Source organism: Oncorhynchus tshawytscha, linkage group LG10 (genome assembly GCF_018296145.1).
Source record: "Oncorhynchus tshawytscha isolate Ot180627B linkage group LG10, Otsh_v2.0, whole genome shotgun sequence".
In the NCBI taxonomy this organism is placed as follows: Eukaryota; Metazoa; Chordata; class Actinopteri; order Salmoniformes; family Salmonidae; genus Oncorhynchus; species Oncorhynchus tshawytscha.
This window is the reverse complement of record NC_056438.1, coordinates 75,222,878-75,247,369: the sequence shown is the minus strand read 5'-3', so window position 1 is coordinate 75,247,369 and position 24,492 is coordinate 75,222,878. Positions and strand designations below refer to the sequence as shown.

General features: G+C 43.2%; 1 protein-coding gene across 1 annotated transcript in view; it reads left to right on the top strand.

Annotated features, from left to right (window-relative positions):
- Window positions 1–24,492, top strand: part of slc1a7a (solute carrier family 1 member 7a) — a 93,339-nt gene that overhangs the window by 49,798 nt on the left and 19,049 nt on the right. The window contains exons 3-5 of the mRNA XM_042329562.1: window positions 20,763–20,978; window positions 23,208–23,250; window positions 23,943–24,177. Of these exons, the coding sequence (XP_042185496.1) occupies window positions 20,763–20,978; window positions 23,208–23,250; window positions 23,943–24,177 (494 nt within the window). The remainder of the gene's footprint in view (window positions 1–20,762; window positions 20,979–23,207; window positions 23,251–23,942; window positions 24,178–24,492) is intronic.

Below are 24,492 nucleotides of genomic sequence, written 5' to 3'. Positions count from 1 at the left end.
TACTACTACTACTGTAGAGGGTTGATACTACTACTACAACTACTGTAGAGGGTTGATACTACAACTACTAATGTAGAGGGTTGATACTACTACTATTACTGTAGAGGGTTGATACTACTACTACTGTAGAGGTTTGATACTACTACTACTACTGTAGAGGGTTGATACTACTACTACTGTAGAGGGTTGATACTACTACTACTACTGTAGATTGTTGATATTACTACTACTGTAGAGGGTTGATACTACTACTACTGTAGAGGGTTGATACTACTACTACAACTACTGTAGAGGGTTGATACTACAACTACTAATGTAGAGGGTTGATACTACTACTATTACTGTAGAGGGTTGATACTACTACTACTGTAGAGGTTTGATACTACTACTACTACTGTAGAGGGTTGATACTACTACTACTGTAGAGGGTTGATACTACTACTACGACTGTAGAGGGTTTACACTATTACTACTGTAGAGGGTGGATACTACCACTACTTTAGAGGGTTGATAGTACTACTACTACTGTAGAGGGTTGATACTACTACAACTGTAGATGGTTGATACTACTACTACTACTACTGTAGACGTTTTACACAACTACTACTGTAGAGGGTGGATACTACTACTACTTTAGAGGGTTGATACTACTGCAACTGTAGATGGTTGATACTACTACTGTAGAGTTTTGATTCTACTACTACTACTACTACTACTGTAGATGGTTGATACTACTACTACTGTAGAGGGTTGATACTACTACTACTGTAGAGGGTTGATGCTACTACTACTACTGTAGAGGGTTGATACTACTACTACTGTAGAGGGTTGATACTACTACTACTACTGTAGAGGGTTGATACTACTACTGTAGAGTGTTGATACTACTACTACTGTAGAGGGTTGATACTACTACTACTGTAGAGGGTTGATGCTACTACTACTACTGTAGAGGGTTGATACTACTACTACTACTACTGTAGAGGGTTGATACTACTAATACTACTGTAGAGGGTTGATACTACTACTACTGTAGAGGGTTGATACTACTTCTACTGTAGAGGGTTGATACTACTACTAATGTAGAGGGTTGATGCTACTACTACTACTGTAGAGGGTTGATACTACTACTACTGTAGAGGGTTGATACTACTACTACTACTGTAGAGGGTTGATACTACTACTACTACTGTAGAGGGTTGATACTACTACTACTACTGTAGAGGGTTGATACTACTACTACTGTCAAGGGTTGATACTCCTACTGCTACTGTAGAGGGTTGATACTACAAATGCTACTGTAGAGGGTTGATACTACAAATGCTACTGTAGAGGGTTGATACTACTATTACTACTGTAGAGGGTTGATACTACTACTGCTACTGTAGAGGGTTGATACTACTACGACTACTGTAGAGAGTTGATACTACTAATGCTACTGTAGAGGGTTGATACTACTACCACTACTGTAGAGGGTTGATACTACTACTACTGTAGAGGGTTGATACTACTACTGCTACTGTAGAGGGTTGATACTACTACTACTGTAGAGGGTTGATACTACTACTACTACTGTAGAGGGTTGATGCTACTACTACTGTAGAGGGTTTATACTCCTACTACTGTAGAGGGTTGATACTACTACTACTGTAGAGGGTTGATACTACTACTGCTACTGTAGAGGGTTGATGCTACTACTACTGTAGAGGGTTGATACTACTACTACTGTAGAGGGTTGATACTACTACTACTGTAGACGGTTGATACTATTACTGCTGTAGAGGGTTGATGCTACTACTACTGTAGAGGGTTGATACTACTACTACTACTGTAGAGGGTTGATACTACTACTACTACTGTAGAGGATTGATACTACTACTACTGTTGTAGAGGGTTGATACTACTACTACTACTGTAGAGGGTTGATACTACTGCTACTACTGTAGAGGGTTGATACTACTTCCACTGTAGAGGGTTGATACTACTACTACTGTAGAGGTTTGATACTACTTCTACTACTACTGTAGAGGGTTGATACTACTATTACTGTCGAGGGTTGATACTACTACTACTGTAGAGGGTTGATACTACTACTACTGTAGAGGGTTGATACTACTACTACTGTGGAGGGTTGATACTACTACTACTGTAGAGGGTTGATACTACTACTACTGTAGAGGGTTGATACTACTACTACTGTAGAGGGTTGACACTACTGCTACTGTAGAGGGTTGATACTACTACTACTGTAGAGGGTTGATACTACTGCTACTGTAGAGGGTTGATACTACTACTACTACTACTGTAGAGGGTTGATACTACTACTACTACTGTAGAGGGTTGATACTACTACTACTACTGTAGAGGGTTGATACTACCACTACTACTGTAGAGGGTTGATACTACTACTACTACTGTAGAGGATTGATACTACTACTACTTCTGTAGAGGGTTGATACTACTACTACTACTACTGTAGAGGGTTGATACTACTACTACTACTGTAGAGGGTTGATACTACTACTACTACTGTAGAGGGTTGATACTACTACTACTGTAGAGGGTTGAAACTACTACTACTGTAGAGGGTTGATACTACTACTACTGTAGATGGTTGATACTACTACTACTGTAGAGGGTTGATACTACTACTACTGTAGAGGGTTGATACTACTACTACTACTGTAGAGGGTTGATACTACTACTACTACTGTAGAGGGTTGATACTACTACTACTGTAGAGGGTTGATACTACTACTATGACTGTAGAGGGTTGATACTACTACTACTACTACTGTAGAGGGTTGATACTACTACTACGACTGTAGAGGGTTGATACTACTAATGCTACCGTAGAGGGTTGATACTACTACTACCACTGTAGAGGGTTGATACTACGACTACTACTGTAGAGGGTTGATACTACTACTACTACTGTAGAGGGTTGATACTACTACTACTGTAGAGGGTTGATGCTACTACTACTACTGTAGAGTTTTGATACTACTACTACTACTATAGAGGGTTGATGCAACTACTACTATAGATGGTTGATACTACTACTACTGTAGAGGGTTGATACTACTACTACTGTAGAGGGTTGATACTACTACTACTACTGTAGAGGGTTGATACTACTACTACTACTTTAGAGGGTTGATACTACTATTACTTTCGAGTTTTGATACTACTACTACTGTAGAGGATTGATACATCTACTACTACTGGAGATTGTTGATACTACTACTACTGTAGAGGGTTGATGCTACTACTACTACTGTAGAGGATTGATACTACTACTACTACTGTAGAGGGTTGATGCTACTACTACTGTAGATGGTTGATGCTACTACTACTACTGTAGATGGTTGATACTACTGCTACTACTGTAGAGGGTTGATACTAATACTACTGTAGAGGGTTGATACTGCTACTACTGTAGATGTTTCATACTACTACTACGATAGAGGGTTGATGCAACTACTACTACTGTAGATTGTTGATATTACTACTACTGTAGAGGGTTGACGCTACTACTACTACTGTAGAGGGTTGATACTACTACTACTGTAGAGGGTTGATACTACTACTACGACTGTAGAGGGTTGATACTACTACTACTACTACTGTAGAGGGTTGATACTACTACTACTACTGTAGAGGGTTGATACTACTAATGCTACTGTAGAGGGTTGATGCTACTACTACTACTGTAGAGTTTTGATACTACTACTACTACTATAGAGGGTTGATGCAACTACTACTATAGATGGTTGATACTACTACTACTGTAGAGGATTGATACTACTACTACTACTGTAGAGGGTTGATACTACTACTACTACTGTAGAGGGTTGATACTACTACTACTACTGTAGAGGGTTGATACTACTACTACTACTGTAGAGGGTTGATACTACTACTACTGTAGAGGGTTGATGCTACTACTACTACTGTAGAGTTTTGATACTACTACTACTACTATAGAGGGTTGATGCAACTACTACTATAGATGGTTGATACTACTACTACTGTAGAGGATTGATACTACTACTACTACTGTAGAGGGTTGATACTACTACTACTACTGTAGAGGGTTGATACTACTACTACTACTGTAGAGGGTTGATACTACTACTACTACTTTAGAGGGTTGATACTACTACTACTACTGTAGAGGGTTGATACTACTACTACTACTGTAGAGGGTTGAGGGTTGATACTACTACTACTACTGTAGAGGGTTGATACTACTACTACTACTGTAGAGGGTTGATACTACTACTACTACTGTAGAGGGTTGATGCTACTACTACTACTGTAGAGGGTTGATACTACTACTACTACTGTAGAGGGTTGATACTACTACTACTACTTTAGAGGGTTGATACTACTACTACTTTCGAGTTTTGATACTACTACTACTGTAGAGGATTGATACTACTATTACTACTGTAGATTGTTGATATTACTACTACTGTAGAGGGTTGACGCTACTACTACTACTGTAGAGGGTTGATACTACTACTACTGTAGAGGGTTGATACTACTACTACGACTGTAGAGGGTTGATACTACTACTACTACTACTGTAGAGGGTTGATACTACTACTACTACTGTAGAGGGTTGATACTACTAATGCTACTGTAGAGGGTTGATACTACTACTACCACTGTAGAGGGTTGATACTACGACTACTACTGTAGAGGGTTGATACTACTACTACTACTGTAGAGGGTTGATACTACTACTACTGTAGAGGGTTGATGCTACTACTACTACTGTAGAGTTTTGATACTACTACTACTACTATAGAGGGTTGATGCAACTACTACTATAGATGGTTGATACTACTACTACTGTAGAGGATTGATACTACTACTACTACTGTAGAGGGTTGATACTACTACTACTACTGTAGAGGGTTGATACTACTACTACTACTTTAGAGGGTTGATACTACTACTACTACTGTAGAGGGTTGATACTACTACTACTACTGTAGAGGGTTGAGGGTTGATACTACTACTACTACTGTAGAGGGTTGATACTACTACTACTACTGTAGATGGTTGATACTACTACTACTGTAGAGTTTTGATAATACTACTACTAATACTACTACTACTACTACTACTACTGTAGATGGTTGATACTACTACTACTACTGTAGAGGGTTGAGGGTTGATACTACTACTACTACTGTAGAGGGTTGATACTACTACTACTACTGTAGATGGTTGATACTACTACTACTGTAGAGTTTTGATAATACTACTACTACTACTACTACTACTACTACTGTAGATGGTTGATACTACTACTACTGTAGAGGGTTGATACTACTACTACTGTAGAGGTTTGATGCTACTACTACTACTGTAGAGGGTTGATACTACTACTACTGTAGAGGGTTGATACTACTACTACTACTGTAGAGGGTTGATACTACTACTGTAGAGTGTTGATACTACTACTACTGTAGAGGGTTGATACTACTACTACTGTAGAGGGTTGATGCTACTACTACTACTGTAGAGGGTTGATAGTACTACTACTGTAGAGGGTTGATGCTACAACTCCTACTGTAGATGGTTGATACTACTACTACTACTGTAGAGGTTTGATACTACTACTACTGTAGAGGGTTGATACCACTAATACTGTAGATGTTTCATACTACTACTACTGTAGAGGGTTGATGCAACTACTACTACTGTAGATTGTTGATATTACTACTACTGTAGAGGGTTGATACTACTACTACTGTAGAGGGTTGATACTAATACTACTGTAGAGGGTTGATACTACTACTACCACTGTAGAGGGTTGATACTACTACTACTACTGTAGAGGGTTGATACTACTGCTACTGTAGAAGGTTGATACTACTACTACTGTAGAGGGTTGATACTACTACTACTGTAGAGGGTTGATACTACTACTACCACTGTAGAGGGTTGATACTACTACTACTGTAGAGGGTTGATACTACTACTACTGTAGAGGGTTGATACTACTACTACAGTAGAGGGTTGATACTACTACTACTACTGTAGAGGGTTGATACTACTGCTACTGTAGAGGGTGTATACTACTACTTCTGTAGAGGGTTGATACTACTGCCACTGTAGAGGGTTGATACTACTACTACTGTAGAGTGTTGATACTACTACTACTACTGTAGAGGGTTGATACTACTACTACTACTGTAGAGGGTTGATACTACTACTACCATTGTAGAGGGTTGATACTACTACTACTACTCTAGAGGGTTGATACTACTACTACTGTAGAGGGTTGATACTACTACTACTGTAGAGGGTTGATACTACTGCTACTGTAGAGGGTGTATACTACTACTTCTGTAGAGGGTTGATACTACTGCTACTGTAGAGGGTTGATACTACTACTACTGTAGAGGGTTGATACTACTACTACTACTACTATAGAGGGTTGATACTACTACTACTACTGTAGAGGGTTGATACTACTACTACTGTAGAGGGTTGATACTACTACTACTGTAGAGGGTTGATACTATTACTACTGTAGAGGGTTGATACTACTACTACTGTAGAGAGTTGATACTACTACTACTGTAGAGGGTTGATACTACTACTACTACTGTAGAGGGTTGATACTACTATTACCACTGTAGAGGGTTGATACTACTACTACTGTAGAGGGTTGATACTACTACTACTGTAGAGGGTTGATACTACTACTACAGTAGAGGGTTGATACTACTACTACTACTGTAGAGGGTTGATACTACTGCTACTGTAGAGGGTGTATACTACTACTTCTGTAGAGGGTTGATACTACTGCTACTGTAGAGGGTTGATACTACTACTACTACTACTGTAGAGGGTTGATACTACTACTACTACTGTAGAGGGTTGATACTACTACTACTACTGTAGAGGGTTGATACTACTACTACTGTAGAGGGTTGATACTACTACTACTACTACTGTAGAGGGTTGATACTACTACTACTACTGTAGAGGGTTGATACTACTACTACTACTGTAGAGGGTTGATACTACTACTACTGTAGAGGGTTGATACTACTACTACTGTAGAGGGTTGATACTACTACTACTACTGTAGAGGGTTGATACTACTACTACCACTGTAGAGGGTTGATACTACTACTACTGTAGAGGGTTGATACTACTACTACTACTGTAGAGGGTTGATATTACTACTACTGTAGAGGGTTGATACTACTACTACTACTACTGTAGAGGGTTGATGCTACTACTGCTGTAGAAGGTTGATACTACTACTACTGTAGAGGGTTGATACTACTACTACTACTACTACTGTAGAGGGTTGATACTACTACTACTACTGTAGAAGGTTGATACTACTACTACTGTAAAGGGTTGATACTACTACTACTGTAGAGTGTTGATACTACTACTACTACTGTAGAGGGTTGATACTACTATTACTACTGTAGAGGGTTTATACTACTACTACTACTGTAGAGGGTTGATACTACTACTACTGTAGAGGGTTGATACTACTACTACTGTAGAGGGTTGATACTACTACTACTGTAGAGGGTTGATACTACTACTACTGTAGAGGGTTGATACTATTACTACTGTAGAGGGTTGATACTACTACTACTGTAGAGGGTTGATACTACTACTACTGTAGAGGGTTGATACTACTACTACTGTAGAGGGTTGATACTACTACTACTGTAGAGGGTTGATACTACTACTACTGTAGAGGGTTGATACTACTACTACTGTAGAGGGTTGATACTACTACTACTGTAGAGGGTTGATACTACTACTACTGTAGAGGGTTGATACTACTATAGAGGGTTGATACTACTACTACTGTAGAGGGTTGATACTACTACTAATGTAGAGGGTTGATACTACTACTACTGTAGAGGGTTGATACTACTACTACTACTACTGTAGAGGGTTGATACTACTACTACTACTGTAGAGGGTTGATACTACTACTACTGTAGAGGGTTGATACTACTACTACTGTAGAGGGTTGATACTACTACTACTGTAGAGGGTTGATACTACTACTACTACTGTAGAGGGTTGATACTACTACTACTACTGTAGAGGGTTGATACTACTACTACTGTAGAGGGTTGATACTACTACTACTGTAGAGGGTTGATACTACTACTACTACTACTGTAGAGGGTTGATACTACTACTACTACTGTAGAGGGTTGATACTACTACTACTGTAGAGGGTTGATACTACTACTACTGTAGAGGGTTGATACTACTACTACTACTGTAGAGGGTTGATACTACTACTACCACTGTAGAGGGTTGATACTACTACTACTGTAGAGGGTTGATACTACTACTACTACTGTAGAGGGTTGATATTACTACTACTGTAGAGGGTTGATACTACTACTACTACTACTACTGTAGAGTGTTGATACTACTACTGCTGTAGAAGGTTGATACTACTACTACTGTAGAGGGTTGATACTACTACTACTACTACTACTGTAGAGGGTTGATACTACTACTACAGTAGAGGGTTGATACTACTACTACTACTGTAGAGGGTTGATACTACTACTACTGTAGAAGGTTGATACTACTACTACTGTAAAGGGTTGATACTACTACTACTGTAGAGTGTTGATACTACTACTACTACTGTAGAAGGTTGATACTACTACTACTGTAAAGGGTTGATACTACTACTACTGTAGAGTGTTGATACTACTACTACTACTATGTAAGATGTGCTTTATAAATAAATAGGATTTGATGTTGATGATGGATGACAGGGCTTTTCCATATTATACTGTATGCAATACTGATTGACAGGAAATAGCAGAGATGACAGAAATCTTCTGCTTTTGGAATCAAAAGGTGATGTATCTGTATGTGTCATCAGGCCAACAGGGGTCCTATGTTAGAGGTCAAAGGGCAGACTAATACCTAGCTGACTGGGGAAACATGAAGGACATTTTTCTGTTGTTCTTCTCCTCCGTTAGGAGGAAGAGGTAGCGAGTAAGATAACAGCGCTTGCCTAAAATCACATCCAGCAGCATATTTGTGTTAGCCTGGTCCAAAATCTGTTGACGCTGTCTTGCCAACATCTATGGCAAGAGAGCACAAAACTATCTGAAACCGGGCTATATTTGTGATAATTATCAGTCACAATTATCACAAGATGAAACTCTTGAAATATCAGTCACAGGCCTCTCTGGCACCAAGTCTGTTGTATTTGACCTTGAGAAATCAACTGATGAGAATTCTGATCAGTTCTGAAGCATGTCTGATGTCTCCAGGCGTGAGTATCATTGCTTTAGTTTAATAACTAACATCTAATTATTTTTTTGTCACCCCATGAATGATGTTGTCTGATGAGCTCTTGTAGCAGTCTTTATTGTTCATTGGGTGATTTTTATTCTTCTCATTGACTTCAATGTGTATCTTTCTAAAAAAAAAAATCTGCATCCCAACACCTCTGATAAACCATAGACGGGAAATGTATTGACTTCTAATTAATGCATTTGCTTTCATTTGTGACCACAGGGACAGATTGTTCACATGTGGAAGGGGTGTGTATCTGTCATCACCAAATGGCTCTCTTGTGTAGACTAAGATTACGTTCCAAATAGAGCCCTATTCCCTTTATAGTGCACTACTTTTGACCAGGGCTCATAGTGCACTATATAGGGAATTGGATGTTATTTGGGCACCGAGTCTGGATGAATCAGAGAGCCTGCCTGGCTGAAGTCTAATGCTTTTGTCAGTCTCGTTAGAGCTAACGGGAGTTGTATCATGAGTGTACATGTTAATGACATCTGAGGGTTGGTTGTACCCCCGGGCACAGAGAAAAGAGAAGAAGAAAACATGTTCTCATAAATAAGAATTATACATAATTTCAGCACCCAGAACCAAATCTGTGTTAAAGGGACATCAGCATGTGAAATAGGCATGTTTCTGCTGTATCAAATCACATGTATTTAAATAGCCCTTCTTACATCAGCTGATATCTCAAAGTGCTGTGCAGAAACCCAGCCTAAAACCCCAAACAGCAAGCAATGCAGGTGTAGAAGCATGGTGGCTAGGAAAAACTCCCTAGAAAGGCCAAAACCTAGGAAGAAACCTAGAGAGGAACCAGGCTATGTGGGGTGGCCAGTCCTCTTTTGGCTGTGCCGGGTGGAGATTATAACAGAACATGGCCAAGATGTTCAAATGTTCATAAATGACCAGCATGGTCAAATAATAATAATCACAGGCAGAACAGTTGAAACTGGAGCAGCAGCACGGCCAGGTGGACTGAGGACCGCAAGGAGTCATCATGCCAGATAGTCCTGAGGCATGGTCCTAGGGCTCAGGTCCTCTGAGAGAGAGAAAGAAAGAGAGAAAGAGAGAATTAGAGAGAGCATACTTAAATTCACACAGGACACCGGATAAGACAGGAGAAGTACTCCATATATAACAAACTGACCCTAGCCCCACGACACATAAACTACTGCAGCATAAATACTGGAGGCTGAGACAGGAGGGGTCAGGAGACACTGTGGCCCCATCCGATGAGACCCCCAGACAGGGCCAAACAGGAAGGATATAACCCCACCCACTTTGCCAAAGCACAGCCCCCACACCACTAGAGGCATATATTCAACCACCAACTTACCATCCTGAGACAAGGCCGAGTATAGCTGTATGTTTTGTAATAATAATGAAAGAGGTAGAAGATTGAGCCAGATAAGTATTTCGATGACATCATTTGTTGTGCATCTTTCCGACCCACCAAACACAGAAATCCTCCATTTTCATATATGTTGATGTTGGGGCGCTGCAGGAGAAAATGTCACGAGAGACTAAATCAAATCAAAAATCAAATCAAATTTTATTTGTCACATACACATACATAACAGATAATATATCTCAGTGATAAATAATCCATTATGTAAGCAAAATACTTTATAAGGAGCCATAAATACTTCTGAATGCTTATAACCTGTATTATAATTCCTTATAAATCACAATGAATGCATTCAAATGTATTGTAAATAAATAATAGTATCCTCAAAGAAAGTATACGTTGAATGTTCTAAGAGGGCAAGTACAAGCACTACAACTTTCTTTTCAACATGCTAGCCTCTGTTTTGTGCCTCCTGAACATTACCCTTCTGAGCGGAACTTCCTGTAAGTCACTCTGCACTAAAGTGCAGGTAGACCCGGTGAATTTAACCCCCCCCCCTGAGTAAAGGGTCTGAATGAAAATATCATATTTCATTCACTGCCTCCTGTGCCCATCTTCTGCTGTACCCCCACCATCCCCTTAGCCACAGTGAACACCTGTCTTTGATCTGGCTGGTAAGAGGAATGCCTCCTGTCTTTGATCTGGCTGGTAAGAGGAATGCCTCCTGTCTTTGATCTGGCTGGTAAGAGGAATGCCTCCTGTCTTTGATCTGGCTGGTAAGAGGAATGCCTCCTGTCATTGATCTGGCTGGTAAGAGGAATGCCTCCTGTCATTGATCTGGCTGGTAAGAGGAATGCCTCCTGTCTTTGATCTGGCTGGTAAGAGGAATGCTCCCCTGTCTTTGATCTGGCTGGTAAGAGGAATGCCTCCTGTCTTTGATCTGGCTGGTAAGAGGAATGTCTGGTGGTAGAGGAATGCCTCCTGTCTTTGATCTGGCTGGTAAGAGGAATGCCTCCTGTCTTTGATCTGGCTGGTAAGAGGAATGTCTGTCTTTGATCTGGCTGGTAAGAGGAATGGTCTTTGATCTGGCTGGTAAGAGGAATGCCTCCTGTCTTTGATCTGGCTGGTAAGAGGAATGTCCCCTGTCTTTGATCTGGCTGGTAAGAGGAATGTCCTCTGTCTTTGATCTGGCTGGTAAGAGTGTTTGTGAAGATCAAGGACAATAATTATTCCAGAAAGCTGTTTCAGCCTCGGCACGGTTTCCATCCTCAGCAGGTGGGCAGGATGGTTCACTGCACATATGTCCCAAATGGCACCTTATTCCCTTTTCCCATATGGGCCCTGTTCAAAAGTTGTGTGCTATCTAGAGAATGGAGTAGATTGGATAGGATGGAGTCATAGCACGAAATGGCAGAGAAAATATTCAGTGATTCACTCCAACCCACTGGCCAAACAACACAGGATTCAACTTTGGGCAGTTAGTGACACATCTTGTCTTCATCCCAAATGGCACCCTATTCCCTATATAGTGCATTCCTTTTGACCAGGGCCCATAGGGCTATGCTCAAAATAACTGCACTTTGTAGGGAATAGGGTACCATTTGGGATGCATTCCTTGTCTGTCCAGCTCTGGGGCATCATAGAGTCAGATTGATGTCTCCTCCATTTCCACTTCAGCATAAATGCTCTCTGGTACTAAATGTTATTAAATCTGCTACAAGTGTTCCCATTGATACAGTGTGTTTTCTATGCTTTTTCGTGACATAAAGGTTGATAATGATTATTTGCGACATCACAGCCTCAGCCTCGGTACTGTAGTACCAGTACAAAAATACAGTTGGAAAGACTGGCGAAGGCTGCATGAATCAAATGAAATCTGAATGACAATCTTACTGCGATAGACTGGGGACAAGATAGCGTTGACAGAGATGTTTGCCTCTCTTCGAGTTCTTAGGAAACTATGCAGTATTTTGTTTTTTTTAATGTATTATTTCTTACATTGGTACCCCAGGTAATCTTAAGTCTTATTACATACAGCCGGGAGGAACTATTGGATATAAGAGCAAAGTCAACTCACCAACATTATGACCAGGAATACGACTTTCCCAAAACGGATCCTCTGTTTAGACCACCACCCAGGACAATGGATCTGATCCCAGTACGCGACCCAAAACAACCGCACTGCAGTAGGGGCAGACGGAGCAGCCTCCTGTTCAGGCTCTGTAGACGTACACATCGCCCACTGCTCCCGAGTATACTACTCGCCAATGTCCAGTCTCTTGACAAAGTAGACTAAATTGGAGCAAGGGTTTGATGTCTCTCTGCCTTCCAACGAGACATCAGAGATTGTAACATTCTCTGTTTCACGGAAACATGGCTCTCTCGGGATATGTTGTCGGAATCGGTTCAGCCACCGAGCTTCTCCATGCATAGTGCCGACAGAGATAAACACATTCATGATTAATGACTCATGGTGTAATCATAACAGCATAAAGGAACTCAAGTCCTTCTGTTCACCCGACCTAGAATTCATTACAATCAAATGTCGGCCATATTACCTCACAAGAGAATTCTAGTGTACACTCCCCCTCAAGCAGACACCACGACAGCCCTCAAGGAACTTCAATGGACTATGTAAAATGGAAACCATATATCCTGATGCTGCATTTATTGTAGCTGTGGATTTTAACAAAGCAAGTTTGAGAAAAAGGCCACCTAAATTCTATCAGCATATTGATTGTAGTACACGTAAGGGTAATACACTAGAACACTGCTACTCTAACTTCCACGATGCATACAAAGCCCTCCCTCTGGCAAATCCGACCCCGGCACCATCTTGCTCCTATCGTTTAATAGGCAGAAACTCAAACAGGATGTACCAGTGACTAGAACCATTCAACGCTGGTCTGACCAATCGGAATCCATGCTTCAAGATTGTTTTGATCATGTGGACTGGGATATGTTCCTGGTAGCCTCAGAGAACAACATCGATCTATACGCTGACTCGGTGACTGAGTTTATTAGGAAGTGCATTGGAGATGTTGTACCCACTTTGACTATTAAAACCTACCCTAACCAGAAACAGTGGATGGATGGCGGCATTCACGCAAAACTGAAAGCGCGAACCATCACATTTAACCATTGAAACAGGTCTGGGAATATGGTTGAATATAAACAGTGTATTTGTTCCCCCTGCAAGGCAATCAAACAAGCAAAATGCCAGTACAGGGACAAAGTGGAGTCGCAATTCAATGGCTCAGACACGAGATGTATATGGCAGGATCTACAGGAATCTACAGGATCTACAGGAATCTACAGGATCTACAGGAATCTATAGGATCTACAGGAATCTACAGGAATCTACAGGATCTACAGGAATCTACAGGATCTACAGGAATCTACAGGATCTACAGGAATCTATAGGATCTACAGGAATCTACAGGAATCTACAGGAATCTACAGGATCTACAGGAATCTACAGGATCTACAGGAATCTACAGGATCTACAGGAATCTACAGGATCTACAGGAATCTACAGGATCTACAGGAATCTACAGGATCTACAGGAATCTATAGGATCTACAGGAAATCACAGACTACAAAAATAAAACCTTCCATGTCACGCTTTGAGACAAACTAAACACCTTCTTTGCCTGCTTTGAGGATAATACAGTGCCACCGTCGCAGCCCGCTAACAAGGACTACACCCCCCCTTCTCCATGGTAAAACATTTAAGCGTGTTAACCCTCGCAAGGCTGGTGGCCCAGACGTCATCCCTAGCCGCGTCCTCAGAGCATGCGCAGACCAGCTGGCTGGTGTGTTTACAGACATATTCAATTGCGCCCTATCTCAGTCTGCTGTTCCCACATGCTTCAAGATGGCCACCATTGTTCCTGTGCCCAAGAAGGCAAAGATACTGTAGCTGAACTAGATGACTACCGCCCTGTAGCACTCACTTCTGTCATCGTGAAGTGCTTTGAGAGACTAGTCAAGGATAATTTCACCTGCACCTCACCGGCCACCCTAGACCCACCCCTAGACCCGCTGAAGAAATTCGGCTTGTCACCCAAAACCCTGACAAACTTTTACAGATGCACAATCGAGAGCATCCTGTCGGGCTGTATCACAGCCTGGTACGGCAACTGCACCACCCTCAACCGCAAGGCTCTCTAGAGGGTAGTGCGGTCTGCACAACGCATCACCGGGGACAAACTACCTGCCCTCCATGACACTTGCAGCACCCGATGTCACAGGAAGGCCAAAAAGATCATCAAGGACAACAACCACCCGAGCCACTGCCTGTTCACACCGCTATCATCCAGAAGGTGAGGTCAGTACAGGTGCATCCAAGCTGGGACCGAGAGATTGAAGAATAGCATCTATCTCAAGGCCATCAGACTGCTAAACAGCCATGGCTAACTCAGAGAGGCTGCTGCCTTCATTGAGACTCAATCACTGGCCACTTTAATAAATGGATCACTCGTCACTTTAAACAGTGACACTTTAATTAATGCCACTTTAATAATATTGACATATCTTTGCAGTTCTGGAAACCTTAGAGTGTTTTCTTTCCAAAGCTGCCAATTATATGCATAGTCGAGCATCTTTTCTTGACAAAATATTGCGCTTAAAACGGGCACGTTTTTTAATCCAATAATGACATACTGCCCCTAGAGGTTCAAGAGGTTAATGCACTGCAGGAACTAGAAGCACAAGCATTTCACTACGCTCGCATTAACGTCTGCTAACCATGTGGAGGAGAGGAGAGAAGGAGAGGATCAGTTCAATTTGATTTGATTTGAAGGCTACATGAATCAAATGAAATCTGAATGACCGTCTTACTGCGATAGCCTGGGGAAGGTGACATGAATCAAATGAAATCTGAATGACCGTCTTACTGCGATAGCCTGGGGAAGGTGACATGAATCAAATGAAATCTGAATGACAGTCTTACTGCGATAGCCTGGGGAAGGCTACATGAATCAAATGAAATCTGAATGACCATCTTACTGTGATAGACTGGGGAAGGTGACATGAATCAAATGAAATCTGAATGACCGTCTTACTGCAATAAACCTAAAATCCTATCTAAATAGTCTCAGTTGTTTTCCTGAACTTTTCCTGAACTTAGTCTGACCTTTCTTGACTTTCTTGATTTAACAGCAACCCTTTTTCTCTGGTTGTTTTGGGGGCAGATTAATGTTATGTGTGAAAGGACAAGGAGAGGAGGAGAGGAGAGAAGGAGAGGAGAAGCAGAGGAGGGGAGTAGATGAGAAGGGGAGGAGGAGAAGAGGAAAGGAAAGGAGGAGAGGAGAGGAGGAGAGGACAAAGTAGCAGAGAAGGGTTAGAGGATAGGAGGACAGGAGAGGAGGAGGAGAGGAGAGGAGGGAGGGGGGGAGGAGGAGGTCTCTGTTGTTTTCCTGAAGAGGGGATGAGGACAAGAGGAGGTAAGATGAGAGGAGGAGAGGACAAAGGATGAGAGGAGAGGAAAGGAGGAGAGGAAGGGGAGGAGGGGCTGCTGAGGGGAGGAGAGGAGGAGAGAGGGAAAGGAGGAGGGGAGAAGAGGAAAGAGGAGTAGAAAGGAGGAGAGAGGAGAGGGAGGAGAGGAGAGGAGGGAGAGAGGAGGAAGTGGAGAAGGGAGGAAGCTGTAGCAGAGAAGGGGAGGTTGTTTTGGGGGCAGGATAGGAGGACAGGAGAGGAGGAGAGGAGAGAGATGAGAGGAGGGGAGGAGGAAGGAGGGAGGAGGAGGAGGGAGAGGAGGGGGAGTAGCAGAGAAGGGTTAGAGGAGGAGGAGAGAGGAGAGGAGGAGGGGAGTAGAGGAGGAGAGGAGAGGAGGAGAGGAGGGGAGGAGAGGAAAGGAAAGGGGAGCAGATGAGGGGAGGAGAGGAGGAGAGAGGAGTGGAAAGGAGGAGGGGAGAAGAGGAAAGAGGAGTAGAGGAGGAGAGAGGAGAGGAGGAGAGAGGAGAGGAGGGGAGGAGAGGAGGAAGGGAGGAAGGGAGGAAGCCATGTTTAATTCACCACTGCTCTGCTCTAACTGTCCATCCGGCTGCTCTGATGGGGAATATCTAAATAGTCTCTGTTGTTTTCCTGAACTTAGTCTGACCTTTCTTGACATGATTTAACAGCAACCCTTTTTCTCTGGTTGTTTTGGGGGCAGATTAATGTTATGTGTGAAAGGACAAGGAGAGGAGGAGAGGAGAGAAGGAGAGGAGGAGTAGATGAGGAGGGGAGGAGGAGAAGGAGAGGAGGAAAGGAGGAGAGGAGAGGAGGAGATGAGGGAGGAGGGAGGAGGAGAGAGGAGGAGGAGGAGGGAGAGAGGAGAGGAGGAGCAGAGGGGGGGAGTAGAGGAGGGAAGATGAGAGGAGGAGAGGACAAAGTAGGAGGACAGGAGAGGAGGTTAGGAGAGGATGAGAAGAGGAGAGAGGAGAGAAGGAGTGAGGAGAGGAGGAGAGGAGGAGAGGAGGAGAGAGGAGAGGAGGAAGGGAGGAAGGGAGGAAGCCATGTTTAATTCACCACTGCTCTGCTCTAACTGTCTACCCGGCTGCTCTGATGGGACATATCTGGAGACAGTCACGCACAGCTCAGAAACATCTGTGGCCTTTCCTTATATAAAAGGCTCCTGTCTTTCTCTATCTCTCTGGTTTAGTAACAGGTTGCTTGAGGATACTGACAGACTGACTTCAAGAATCTGCCATTTTCTTTCAATGACCTCTGACCTCATGTTTTGTGATGATTGTTGCTGTTTGAATTATTGTGGCAGAAGCTCCCTGAGAAACCCTGGTTGTTGTCATTTGATCAAAGATGGAGAAACTGGCTGCTCCCTGAGAAACCCTGGTTGTTGTCATTTGATCAAAGATGGAGAAACTGGCTGCTGGTTGAGCAAAATTATGTTGGATTCATTATGATTCATGATGATTTATGATGATGTGTGTTGATTCATGATGATTTGTGATGATTCATGATGATTTGTGATGATTTATGATGATTCATGATGATTCATGACGATTCATGATGATTCATGATGATTCATGACGATTCATGATGATTCATGATGCTTCATGACAATTTATGACATTCATGATGATTTATGATGATTCATGATGATTCATGATGATTTATGATGATTCATGAGGATTTATGATGATTCATGATGATTCATGATGATGTTTCAACCAGCCAATGAGAGTGGTTCTAATATATGTCCAATAACTCTGACTAAGAGGGACTTTGCTCACGGTTGGTTGGTCAGAGATGTGGGAACCACCTTATGGTATCCTGCAGGTGCTGGGTTCACAGCCCAGACAAAGCAGTATTAACCAGGGTTAATCAGGGTTACGTCCTTATCCTGTCCTCCATCCTCCGTACCTACTGGGTGAGAACTGTAAGCCTGCCTCCATCTTGTTATTCCCAGTCTTTATACCCAGTGAGTTGCTCCAACCAACTCCAACACACACTATCTATCACACTATCTACCACACTATCTACCACACTATCTAGCACACTATCTATCACACTATCTACCACACTATCTAGCACACTATATATCACACTATCTACCACACTATCTACAACACTATCTACCACACTATCTAGCACACTATCTACCACACTATCTAGCACACTATCTACCACACTATCTAGCACACTATCTACCACACTATCTATCACACTATCTAGCACACTATATATCACACTATCTACCACACTATCTACAACACTATCTACCACACTATCTAGCACACTATCTAGCACACTATCTAGCACACTATCTAGCACACTATATATCACACTATCTACCACACTATCTATCACACTATCTATCACACTATCTACCACACTATCTATCACACTATCTAGCACACTATCTACCACACTATCTATCACACTATATATCACACTATCCAGCACACTATCTATCACACTATCTACCACACTATCTACCACACTATCCAGCACACTATCCAGCACACTATCTACCACACTATCTACCACACTATCTACCACACTATCTACCACACTATCTACCACACTATCCAGCACACTATCTCACTGAGAGCAGCAGACCTGGATTTAAATCTTGTCAAATACTTTATCTGTGCTTGATTGAGCTTGTCTGTCCTACTGGACCAATAGAAGAGTGTCAGAACTGCACACCCAGACAGGCTACAGCAAACTCTCAAAAATATTTGAAAGACTTGAAATCGTATTTAAAACCAGGACTGGAAAGCAAGTACAGAATCTCAGGGATTCAATATTACATTAATAGTTATTACCAAGTTGAGTTCCTTGGTGGGATGGAAGTTGCCATAATGTTGGACATGATGTCCTCAAGGGTTTTACGCTTTGCTTTGAGTGGTGGATCTCTTGACTTATTTCTCTCTCTTACATGTTCATTTCACATATATATTTTTATCGGTTTCTGTGTATATTTGATGTGTGTGCCAATTACATTTTCCTGGGAAAGTTAGTGGGCAGAAATGTATGCTCTTAATCGACACCAAACTTTTTCTAAAATCCCCATGGCTGAAGCTCTCAAAGAAGCTTTCAAATCAAACATGACTTAAAAAGTGCATTTAGCATGAATGTCGCTATGCACTCTACAGAAGAGAACAGCATGTAGCTAAACATTTCACCAACCTTTACCACTGAGCTCTCTCTTTCCTGAACCCATTCTGTTTGGACCCATCTCTCTCTCTTTCCTGACCCATTCTGGTTCCACCATCTCTCTCTCTTTCCTGACCCATTCTGTTTGGACCCATCTCTCTCTCTTTCCTGACCCATTCTGTTTCCACCATCTCTCTCTCTTTCCTGACCCATTCTGTTTCCACCATCTCTCTCTCTTTCCTGACCCATTCTGTTTCCACCATCTCTCTCTCTTTCCTGACCCATTCTGTTTCCACCATCTCTCTCTCTTTCCTGACCCATTCTGTTTCCACCATCTCTCTCTTTTCCTGACCCATTCTGTTTCCACCATCTCTCTCTCTTTCCTGACCCATTCTGTTTCCACCATCTCTCTCTCTTTCCTGACCCATTCTGTTTCCACCATCTCTCTCTCTTTCCTGACCCATTCTGTTTCCACCATCTCTCTCTCTTTCCTGACCCATTCTGTTTCCACCATCTCTCTCTCTTTCCTGACCCATTCTGTTTCCACCATCTCTCTCTCTTTCCTGACCCATTCTGTTTCCACCATCTCTCTCTCTTTCCTGACCCATTCTGTTTCCACCATCTCTCTCTCTCTTTCCTGACCCATTCTGTTTCCACCATCTCTCTCTCTTTCCTGACCCATTCTGTTTCCACCATCTCTCTCTCTTTCCTGACCCATTCTGTTTCCACCATCTCTCTCTCTTTTTCCTGACCCATTCTGTTTCCACCATCTCTCTCTCTTTTCCTGACCCATTCTGTTTCCACCATCTCTCTCTCTTTTCCTGACCCATTCTGTTTGGACCATCTCTCTCTCTTTCCTGACCCATTCTGTTTCCACCATCTCTCTCTCTTTCCCTGACCCATTCTGTTTCCACCATCTCTCTCTCTTTCCTGACCCATTCTGTTTCCACCATCTCTCTCTCTTTCCTGACCCATTCTGGTTCCACCATCTCTCTCTCTTTCCTGACCCATTCTGTTTCCACCATCTCGCTCTCTTTTCCTGACCCATTCTGGTTCCACCATCTCTCTCTTTTCCTGACCCATTCTGTTTCCACCATCTCTCTCTCTTTCCTGACCCATTCTGTTTGGATCCATCTCTCTCTTTCCTGACCCATTCTGTTTCCACCATCTCTCTCTCTCTTTCCTGACCCATTCTGTTTCCACCATCTCTCTCTCTCTTTCCTGACCCATTCTGTTTCCACCATCTCTCTCTCTTTCCTGACCCATTCTGTTTCCACCATCTCTCTCTCTTTCCTGACCCATTCTGTTTCCACCATCTCTCTCTCTTTCCTGACCCATTCTGGTTCCACCATCTCTCTCTCTTTCGGCTCGCTGTCTACGGTTTTATTATGATTGTTATTCTTATTGTTTATTATTGTTTCTCTTTGGGATTACCAGTCTGGCTCCTTCCTCCTAACCGTTCTGTTCTTCTCTCTAGTTTGATGTCGGGGCTGGCAGCCCTGGACGCCAAGTGTTCCAGCCGCCTCGGCATCATGACCGTCTCCTACTACCTGTGGACCACCTTCGTGGCGGTGGTGGTGGGCATCCTCATGGTTACCATCATCCACCCAGGTGGCGCCGCCCAGAAGGAGGACAACGAGGACAGCGGCAAGCCAATCATGAGCTCCGCTGATGCCCTGCTTGATCTGATTCGGTAAGAGACAGATAATTAAATTTACCTTTGACCTTTGTTGTTGTGGCCAATGTAATTGAATTGTTTTAATGTCAGCCTACATTGAAGGTTCAAGGGTTTTTCTTATTCACGTTTACAATAAATACAACATTTGTTTCCTCAGTACATATTCAAACAGGAATATGACTTCATCACTTTTTCTTCAAGCCTCTGGTACTCTACGAATGTTGACATTTGAATGGCTTTGCCGCTCAATCAATCAAGTAATTTTACATAGCACTTTTTTTAATGAAAGCAACATTTTGTTTACAAGTGCCTTACACATTAACCTGGCTACTGCAGATTCATAAGACTCCCATCAAGAGACCTTTGTGTTTGAGGCAGGCTTTAGAAAAATATGGGGATGGAGGGGTGGAGGGGATGGGAATGGAGGGGTGGAGGGGTGGAGGGGATGGGGGTGGAGAGGTGGAGGGGATGGGGATGGAAGGGTGTAGGGGTTGGGGGTGGAGGGGATGGGTGGAGGGGATGGGGATGGAGGGGTGGAGGGGTGGAGGGGATGGGGATGGAGGGGTGGAGGGGATGGGGATGGAGGGGATGGGGATGGAGGGGTGGAGGGACAAAACCGCTCCAGGTTTTAGCCTTTCTAGGGAGTTTTTCCAAACCACCGTGCTTCTACACCTGCATTGCTTGCTGTTTGGGATTTTAGGCTGGGTTTCTGTACAGCTGATGTACGAAGGGCTATATAAATACATTTTATTTGATTTGATTTGATATGAGGCCAGACTGAGGGATCCTGTCTGTCTGTCTGTTATCTACCCAGACAGGGTAATATGGTACATGACGCCAGACTGAGGGATCCTGTCTGTCTGTCTGTCTGTCTGTCTGTCTGTCTGTCTGTCTGTCTGTCTGTCTGTCTGTCTGTCTGTCTGTCTGTCTGTCTGTCTGTCTGTCTGTCTGACTGTCTGTCTGTCTGTCTGTCTGTCTGTCTGTCTGTCTGTCTGTCTGTCTGTCTGTCTGTCTGTCATCTACCTAGACAGGGTAATATGGTACATGAGGCCAGACTGAGGGATCCTGTCTGTCTGTCTGTCTGTCTGTCTGTCTGTCTGTCTGTCTGTCTGTCTGTCTGTCTGTCTGTCTGTCTGTCTGTCTGTCTGTCTGTCTGTCTGTTATTTACCTAGACAGGGTAATATGGTACATGAGGCCAGACTGAGGGATCCTGTCTGTCTATCTGTCTGTTATCTACCTAGACAGGGTAATATGGTACATGAGGCCAGACTGAGGGATCCTGTCTGTCTGTCTGTCTGTCTGTCTGTCTGTCTGTCTGTATCTACCTAGACAGGGTAATATGGTACATGAGGCCAGACTGAGGGATCCTGTCTGTCTGTCTGTCTGTTATCTACCTAGACAGGGTAATATGGTACATGAGGCCAGACTGAGGGATCACGTCTGTCTGTCAGGACGAACCCTAAGACTCTTTTAGAGACTTCCTTCCCTCACCTATCCTGCCACTTGATGTGTGTGTACTGTGTGTGTGTGTGTGTGTGTGTGTGTGTGTGTGTGTGTGTGTGTGTGTGTGTGTGTGTGTGTGTGTGTGTGTGTGTGTGTGTGTGTGTGTGTGTGTGTTTAATGTGGTGTGTATGAAAGTGTGTGATGTAATTAGGTTTAATTAGTGACATTGAGGTCAGGGTTTAGTTCTGATCCCAAGCAGATAAGACCCTTTTAAAACAGCAGCTAAGATTTCTGTTGGAACTAGCAGATAAGACCCTTTTAAAACAGCAACTAAGATTCCTATTAGAACTATCGGTTAAGACACGTGGCGTGGGACTGCTGGGCCGATACGGTTGGCTAGCTTTTCTTCCCCACCTGTCGCCCAGGAAGGAGTGACTACGTGGCCGCCCGCTTGTTCCTCCCTCCCTCCCTCCCTTACTCTTCTCATCTTCCAGAGCGACTGAGTACCATATGTCAGACAGTCCTGGCCAATGAGAGCCTAGCGTGGCTAGAGTGGCTTAACCAATGAGGCCCTAGAATGGCTAGAGAGCACAACATTGGCTCTGATGAGATAAAATGAGTATTTGGATGGCTGGCTGCACAGAACCTGTATGAGACCCTGTCCATTGCCCGAGGTGTAATCAGAGAGGCATTGTCTCGTCTGATACAGTAACTGTGAATCATGCTTTTTTTAGTTCATTTCTGAAACCTGTCAGCCGGCTCTAGAGTTTATTAACACTTTCCTATATTCGTCCCTTCCAGCAACATGTTTCCAGCCAACTTGGTCCAGGCAACTTTCCAACAGGTGAGCAGTAGGACATTATCATGTAAAATGGAAATGTTTCCGTTTCTGAAGAGTTTACGGAGGAGTGGTGAAGTACCACATGTTTAACAGGAGGATATGAATGAGATCATTTTAATCGAAGTCTGTGGATGTTTGACAAACCAATTCACCAAACATTTGGCTGACAGTTAGTGACAGGAATGAATTCAATTCAGATTCTTTAACAAATTCCAACTCTCTGTTTCACACCTGCACCATCACCATGCATAGCTTGTATATCTATACGTGACATGTTAGAGTGATATTAATGTATATATTGTACATACACCGAGTATACAAAACATTATGAACACCTGCTCTTTCCATGACATACAGCTTAGCAGTGTTGCAGTTCTTCACACAAACCGGTGCGCCTGGTACCTACTACCATACCCTGTTCTAAGGCACTTACATCTTTGGTCTTGCACGTTCACCCTCTGAATGGCACACATACACAATCCATGTCTCAATCGTCTCAAGGCTTAAAAATCCTTATTGAAACTGTTTCCTCCCCTTCATCTACACTGATTTGAAGTGGATTTAACAAGTGACATCAATAAGTGAGCATATATACATTCACCTGGATGCACCTGGTCAGTCTATGTCACGGAAAGAGCAGGTGTTCTTAATGTTTTGTCCACTCAGTATATAGTGTATGTCTCTGGTCTGTGTAGTACCGTACCAGGAGTATCCCCATCATGAAGACCCCTCCGCCCACGGTGACAGCTCCCCTGATGGAGAGCACCACCCGGAGGGTCTATATCTACGGTGTCCAGGACGACAACGGAACAGACGTCCAGAACTTCTCCCTGGACCTGACTCCCCCGCCAGACGTCCAGATGCGCACGCTGCCCGGGACCAGCGACGGCATGAACGTCCTGGGGATCGTCATCTTCTCCGCCACAATGGGTGAGTGACGTCACCACTGACCTCTAACCCTAGCCCCCAGACACCGTGTAGTGTCATTATGGATGAGTGACAGTTACACGGACACACACACGAACACACACGGACACACACACGGGCACACACACGGACACACACACGGGCACACACACGGACACACACACGGACACACACACGGACACACACACGGAACACACACGGACACACACACGGACACACACACTGACACACACACGGACACACACACGAACACACACACGGACACACACACGGACACACACACGGACACACACACTGACACACACACGGGCACACACA